The sequence below is a fragment of the Crocuta crocuta genome, unplaced genomic scaffold (genome assembly GCF_008692635.1).
Source record: "Crocuta crocuta isolate KB4526 unplaced genomic scaffold, BGI_CrCroc_1.0 scaffold59, whole genome shotgun sequence".
NCBI classification, from domain to species: Eukaryota; Metazoa; Chordata; class Mammalia; order Carnivora; family Hyaenidae; genus Crocuta; species Crocuta crocuta.
Window position 1 is genome coordinate 2,127,342 of NW_027551578.1, and position 7,911 is coordinate 2,135,252.

At 43.3% G+C, this 7,911-nt stretch overlaps 1 protein-coding gene across 2 annotated transcripts in view; it reads left to right on the top strand.

Moving 5' to 3' along the window:
• Positions 1–214: 214 nt before the first annotated feature.
• ARV1 (ARV1 fatty acid homeostasis modulator) overlaps positions 215–7,911 on the top strand; it is a 17,210-nt gene continuing 9,513 nt past the window's right edge. For both annotated transcript variants that reach the window (XM_077751657.1, XM_077751659.1), the window contains exons 1-2: positions 215–418; positions 7,123–7,242. In XM_077751657.1, the coding sequence (XP_077607783.1) occupies positions 215–418; positions 7,123–7,242 (324 nt within the window). The remainder of the gene's footprint in view (positions 419–7,122; positions 7,243–7,911) is intronic.

Consider the following 7,911-nt stretch of genomic DNA (forward strand, 5'->3'; position numbering starts at 1 on the left):
CGCGGCGGGCAGGTGGGCCGCGGCAAGGGGGCGGGAAGGGGCGTGGCATTGCCTGCTGGGAGTTGTAGTCCCTGCGCCGCCAGCCGCGAGCCCCCTTTTCCAAGGATGGGACTACGAATCCCAGCAAGCACCGCACGGAACAGGGTTTCCGGTCTGACGTCCGACATCTTCCCCGGCCACTGAATCGGAAGTTCTCGGCTGCAGTTGCGTGGAAATGGGCACCGGTGGGCGGAATGGGCTACGGCCCGGCAAGGGGAACGCAGAAGGGGTGGCCGCGGGCAAGGGGAACGCGGGTGGGGTTGCAGCCACTCCTCCTGCTGCCTCGGCCTCCTGCCAGTACAGGTGTATCGAATGCAACCAAGAGGCCAAGGAGTTGTACCGAGACTATAACCACGGAGTGCTGAAGATAACCATCTGCGTGAGTTGTTAGGCGTGGGTGTCCTTGGGAAGAAAATGGCGTGGCGGGATTCAGGGACCGTGAGAGGCAGTGGGACATGTATGTCAGCTTTTTAGGGCAGTAAACATCAACAGGTCTCAGGATCCTCTGATAGAGTCTTCAGTACTCGACATTCCTGTCCGGAATCAGCCGAGCCTTTGCGGTTATCTATAGTGTTAGAGAACTCATCTACCCTCGAGTGGTTTTCTCATATCCGTCGTGTTTGCCGGTGAGACCTAACGCGGCGGACGGATCCTCGAACCCAGATGGATGTAGGCGTTGTGCAGCGAAATTTAAAAATCGGATTATGTTGACGTTTTGTGTTCACGCCCAAACTATTTAGTTTTTAGCTGTTCTCCCTTTCATGGGTAAATGCTATCATCCTTAAACTTCAAAACCCGTATTAAAATTTTCTAGGGCACTTTAATTTGGGTTTCATCCTTCGTGATTATCGAATGTACAGTTTGTGTTGTGTGCAAAGCAGTAAGGCTGAACGTTGGTGACACAAACAACCAAAAATGACAACGTGAAAATTTTGCTTTCAGCGTGTTCATAGTCTATAGGGAATGACTTTATATTTAAAAAGTCACAACATTGGAGGTTCTTTTTGCGGTATTAGCAAAGAATCTGCCCCACAGGAGGCAGTCAATAGGTTCTTGTCGCATTTCTGATCTCCTTCCTGATGATTTGCTAATAATCCTCATTAGGGGGCGCCTGAGTGGCTCAGTCGGTTAAGCGTCCGACTTCGGCTCGGGTCATGATTTCACAGTTCGTGGGTTCGAGCCCCGCATAGGGCTCTGTGCTGACAGCTCAGAGCCTGGAGCCTGTTTCGGATTCTGTGTCTCCCCCTCTCTCTGACCCTCCCCTGCTCACGCTGTCTCTCGCTCTCTCTCTCTCTCAGAAATACATAAAACGTTAAAAAAATGTTTTTAATAATAATCCTCATTAGGAAAACGTGGCCTGTATGAATATACAAGGGAGCAGACAAAGTAGGAATGTGTACCTATTTAATCTGTTGTCAAGTGCCTTCCCTCACGTGGCAAAATTCAACCCTGGTTGAGTCCAGCATATTGTCCAGTCTGTCTCCTTCCCTTGCAGCTGTATTTCACTGAGGAAAAAACCCCTAAATTCATGCCCACGAACCTCATGTAGCCCTTGATGCCATCTGGCCGTCACATTACATTTCACTAATCCATTCACATTCGCATAAACCTTTTCGCTCCTCAAGTTTCCCCACATATGCTGCCTTCTTTGCTTAAAAAAAAAAAAAAAAAGATGAGACCTTCCACAAGCTTTTCAACCACATAAATAGCGCCCATTATTCATATGCTCTGTCTTCCCTGCTGTTAGAATGGATGAATTGTTCAGTATACCTGACCAAAACCAACATGCCCATGTGCGCTAGGAACCTACTTTCTACCACTAGGGACATCCCTATGACAGTTGTCTCTGCTGGATCATGTACTAGTCTTTCCTTAATTTAAACACACAAACACACACACACACACAACCCTACTTTCTCCTTTGCCTCCGGCTGTCTTTCCACTTCCCTTTGACAGCCAAAGTCCTTTAAGAGCTATTTTGAATTACCATCTTGATTTCCTTTCCTGGTTTCCCTTGGATCTTCTTCAGACACTCTTTCTTCACCCCCTGCCCCCCAGCATTTCACTAGAAACTGTTCTTAAGATCACTGACTTCTACTTTGCTAAACCCAAGAGTCTATTCTCACTTAACTGTCAGCAGCATTTGACCTTATTACTTTCCCCTGGACACACTGTGTGCACCTGCCAGAACACCAGGCTCTTCTAGTTTTATCTTGTTGCCGGTTTCCTCTCAGTCTCCTTTCTAGTTCTGTGTCCCCTGCCTTACCTCTTACATAAGGCTTAGTTCTTGGGCCTTTATTTGTCTACACACTCTCCTTTCAAGAGTTCATTCTGGTTCCTGGCTTTAAATTCCACCTAAACTTTGACGGCTCCCAAATTTAAACCTGTAGCCTGAAGCTCTTCCCTGAATTCCAGGACACAGATGTCCAAGTAACTACTTGATTTCTCCAGTTGGATATTTGTAGTTCTCTCAGACATTCACAGTGCATGGCAACTCTACCGTGTTAGTTCCTACGACCAAAAAACTTCCAAGTCATCCTTGATTCCTGTCTCCCACATTTTCTTATTCGGTTGCTTGGCAGGTCCCGTTAACTGTCTTCAGATTATGTTCGGAATCCACTGCTTTTCACCACCTCAACCGCTACAACCTTGGTCCATACTGCCATCATGTCTCACCTGGATTATTATCAACTCTTAACCTGTAGCACCCTTGAACCTCTTCAGTCTCTTCGCCCAGCAGCCAAAGTGTTCCTTTTCAAATGTAAGTTAGATGGGGGCACCTGGGTGGCTCAGCTGATTAAGTGGCTGACTTTGGCTCAGGTTATGGTCTCATGGTTCATGAGTTTGAGCCCCGCATTGGGCTCTGTGCTGACAGCTCAGAGCCTGGAACCTGCTTCAGATTCTATGACTCCCTCTCTCATCCCTGCCCCCCCCCACTCACGCTTAGTCTCTCTTTCTCTCAAAAATAAATAAAAACTTATAAAAAAAATTTAATGTAAGTTAGAGAAGCACCTGGCTGGCTCAGTCAGTAGAGCATGTGACTCTTATCTCCAGATTGTTTCTTCAAGCCACATGTTGGGCATAGGGCCTACTTTAAAAATAAATAAATAAATAATAAAGTGTAAGTTTTCTCAAACTTTCCAGTGATTTTCCATCTCGGAGTTAAGGCCAAAATTTTTGCACTGGTTTGTCAGACCCATGTAGTCTCTTGCTGCTCTTCTATTATTCTACGGCAGTTCCATTGCTTCCTGATACTCTTGCTTTTGTTTTGTTTTGTTTTTGAGAGGGGGAGAGAGGTAATCCTAAGCAGGCGCCATGCTGTCAGTGTGGAACCCAACACGTGGCTCAAGTCCACAACCATGAGATCACAACCTGAGCCAAAATCAAGAGTTGCATGCTTGGGGCGCCTGGGTGGCTCAGTCAGTTAAGTGTCCGACTTTGGCTCAGGTCATGATCTCACGGTTCATGGGTTCAAGCCCCATGTCGGGCTCTGTGCTGACAGCGAGCTCAGAGCCTGTTTCGGATTCTGTGTCTCCCTCTTTCTCTGACCCTCCCCTGCTCACGCTGTCTCTCTCTCTCTCTCTCTCTCAGAAATAAAACATTAAAAAATTTAAAAAAAAAAAAAAGAAAAGTTAGATGCTTAACCAGTTGAGCCATGCAGGCACCCCTGCTTCCTGATAGTCCTTAAACCAGGCAGGTTCCTTCCTCAGGGCCCTTGCACTGTACCTGGAACACTCTTCTGTCAGAGGTCTGACAGGGCTAATTCCCTCACCTCCTTCAGGTAGTTTTATTGGCCTTTCAGAGAGGTCTACTCTGACCACTCTATTACAAATTGTGCTTCCCCCTCCCAAGTCCGGGGGGCCTTATCCCCTCTCCCTGTATTCTCTTTCCCATAGCACCTATCATCTTTGAATAGTCTATATAATTAACTTATTTGTTATTTATTGCTTGCCTCTTCCCACTGGAATATAAGCTACACAAGGACTGAGATTATATATAAGTTATTCGTTAATGTAGTTAGTTCACCCAGAACAGTGCCTGATATGTAGAAGTGTGCGATAAATATTTGTTGAATGAATGAACCATTTCTAGGTTTTTAGATAGTCAAATCCTTGGCCATACGGCACAAGGGAGAGAATAGTAAGTTATATGGGGTTTAAACTTAATGATCTTTGATTGGCCCAATTAAATAATCTGTCTTAAAGATGACAACCACATAGCCATCTAACTAAAGTTAGCAATAATAGAATATATCTATAATCTATAAATCTCTTTTAATTATTGGTATTAAAATCCTTTTCTTAATTGTCAGATGCTGGCTTCCCTATATCTTATTTATGGAAAGCAATTTTATGGAAAACAGTTATCGGATAGTTGTTTAGATCAACAGCTATGCCCTCCCCTGGTTCCTCACCCCTTCCCCCAACATTGCCCCCATCACCTGGGACACAGATTTTGGAATTATATTTGGGATAATGAATGGTGGTACGGTGCATGACTGTACACAGTCATTTCCTGAGGACATAAGAGTGTGTAATCTCATTTTTATCATGATAATGCATAGCAATGTGCATAATAGCATTATATAGGAAAGATCACTTAGTTGATGCTAAACTCTGAAAATTAAATCACAAAATAATTAATTCTTTAAAGGCTCTCCAAGTCATGAGAGGAAAAAGTAAACCATTTTTACACATCAGGCTATTGGTTCTGAAAAAATAGCCAGTGTCTAGCTGGTAACTCCCACATACTTTGGTCTCTTAGCTGCTGGCAGTATACTCAGCCTGATCTCCTACCCGTGCTTCTCCTCCCGAGCTCCCTTCCCTTCCCTTTGTTCTTCTTGTTTTTCCACTGCCATTCCTCCCAGCCTGCCTCTCTGTGTCCCTGATTTTCCTCCGTCTCGTGGAAGCATGTCGCTTGCTTTTGGCCACTCCCTCTCCTTTGACTTTGCACAGTTTATTATAATTCTGTTAAAAGATATAGTAGTTTTGATATCTTGTAGTGCCTAGACTCCTGTATGTGCTCAGATATTTGATAAGTTTATGGTGGTAACAAAGCAAGACTCCTTTGAGATTCTCCTAAGTTTCAATTCTGTTCTTCAGCCTCCACCCTTACATGCTGGATGCAAAGATGACTAAGACAGAATCCTGCCCTTGAGCTTCAAGTCTAGTGGGGGTTGGGGGTTCCAGCTAAGATACGGGTTGGCTTACTGTGGAGCTAAAATGGAACAGGTTTGAGAATGGGGAAGAGGACGGCCCTAGAGATGATTGGGAGGAAGAAGCAGCGAGAATATTTCTAAAATATTGGCCAGTTTATGTTCTGAAAGAGATGTGATTCCCTAAGTAACTGAAGAACATAGCAGAAGAAAGTAATTCATACCCGTGGTAAGATAGAGGTGGCGGAAGTATTTGAGTTTCCGGAGTGTGCGGAGTCCGCGTGCTTACAGATTAATTCTTAGAGGACAGCTCTCTCTTTTAGGATATTTGTCCAGTAAGTAGCAAATGGAGGGGAGCAGTTTTGCCAAAATAAGGAAACATATCTAATTGTAGCCATCTTCCACTGAGATGTTTTACTACGTGTGTCCATTCCGTCGCCATGCTTCCTCGTCCTCCTCCAAACTATAAGCTCCTTGAGGATAGAGACTTCCATGTCAAGGTGAATATCTAGCACCTTAGAAGTGCCTGGTCTATAGAAATGGCTAAGAGAGCTGTTGTAATGAATGTTATAGCCGCTCCAAACACATCTGTCCGAAAAGTGATTGCAAAAGAGCAGACTGGGCTGCCATGTCTGCAGCTCCTGTTTTCTGCCACCGCCTCCTAAAAATCGTCCAAATCCTGGCTTAGATAGACTTGCAATGCTGCCTTAAGATGGGTTTTAGGAAACTTTTTTTTTTTTAAGTTTTATTTCTTATTGGGAGAGAGAGAGCGAGAACAAGCAGGAGAGGGAGAGGGTCAGAGGGAGAGAATCCCAAGCAGGCTCCGAGCTGTCAGTGCAGAGCCTGATGTGGGGCTCAAACCCACAAACCATGAGATCATGACCTAAGTGGAAATCAAGAGGCAATCGCTTAACCAACTGAGCCACCCAGGTGGCCCTTAGGGAACTTTTAAAGGACAGTGGTAAGACCCTTGACTAGCCAGCAGTTCCCTTTTACAATGAAGTAGCATCTTTGTGTTGTGTTGTTTGTAGAGAGGAAGTGCTTTGCCTGTGGACAGCACAGGGACGGTGTCTAGAACACAGCTCTTCGTCGTGACTGTAGGATTTCTGATTCCATGGCTACTGTCTAGTCACTGGCTTACTCTTTGCCCAGCTGAAAAACTGTGAAATTGATAACATCTTATGCCTCGGTTTTATTAGGTGTATTTAAATGAGGTATTTAATGAGGTGTATTTAAATGAGGNTGGAAATCAAGAGGCAATCGCTTAACCAACTGAGCCACCCAGGTGGCCCTTAGGGAACTTTTAAAGGACAGTGGTAAGACCCTTGACTAGCCAGCAGTTCCCTTTTACAATGAAGTAGCATCTTTGTGTTGTGTTGTTTGTAGAGAGGAAGTGCTTTGCCTGTGGGCAGCACAGGGACGGTGTCTAGAACACAGCTCTTTGTCGTGACTGTAGGATTTCTGATTCCATGGCTTCTGTCTAGTCACTGGCTTACTCTTTGCCCAGCTGAAAAACTGTGAAATTGATAACATCTTATGCCTCGGTTTTATTAGGTGTATTTAAATGAGGTATTTAATGAGNAATATTTTTTAAAAGTCAAATATTTTTAATAAACTATTATAAAAATAAACTATTTTAAAAAGTTCATTAAATAAAAAATAAAATAAAAAAGTCAAATATTTTTTTGCTTCCTTATATATGAGATTAAAAGATTAATATTTCTAGCCTAGAAGATTGTATTTAGTCATTTCTGAAACCAGAGCTTATGTGAGTGAACATTTTGTATCTGATAAGAAGTTAGTTTTAATAAATGCTGACATGTCCTTCTTGCTATACGAGTCCAAAATAGACTCTGCTTGCTCAAAATCCTTCAAGATTTCAGAATGTATGAGTTTGCTTGTTCTAATATTATCTTGCATTATTTCAGAAATCCTGCCAGAAACCTGTAGACAAATACATCGAGTATGATCCTGTTATCATCTTGATTAATGCTATTTTATGCAAAGCCCAGGCCTACAGACATATTCTTTTCAATACTAAAATAAACGTAAGTTGTGCTAATTTTTTTTATTTTCTAATTTTACTCTATAATGCTCTTGCATTTTTAAAGAATAATTTCAACAGAATCAAAGAACATTATTTTAAAAAGAAATTCTAATAAGGATGGGTCTTTTATCTCGGCAACGACTGGAAGTTTCTAGAAATAGCAAGGCATTCATAAACAAGGCACACAATGTTTAGTGAATTTTTAAGAATACAATCACTGGGAGGAAACTGACAAACCATAATCTGTATTGCCTTTTAGTAGGTGTCCTTTGAAACAGATATCAGTTATTTCTAACAGAATAAAATTAAATATATCCAGGTAGGGAGGGAAATATACCTAGAAGAAGTAAGCAAGCATTAAAAGAGAAATATTTTATTTACTTATTTTTTTTAATGTTTATTTATTTTTGAGAGAAAGAGACACACACACAGAGTGCTAGCAGGGAGGGGGCAGAGAGAAAGGGAGACACAGAATCTGAAGCAGGCTCCAGGCTCTGAGCTATCAGCACAGAGCCCAACGTGGGGCTCAAACCCACAAACCGCAAAATCGTGACCCTAACCGAAGTCAGACACCCAACCGACTGAGCCACCCAGGCCCCCAGACATCAGTATTTCTTCACCACCACCACCACCACCCCCCCCAAGAAATCCTGAAGTACAGCTGGGAGAA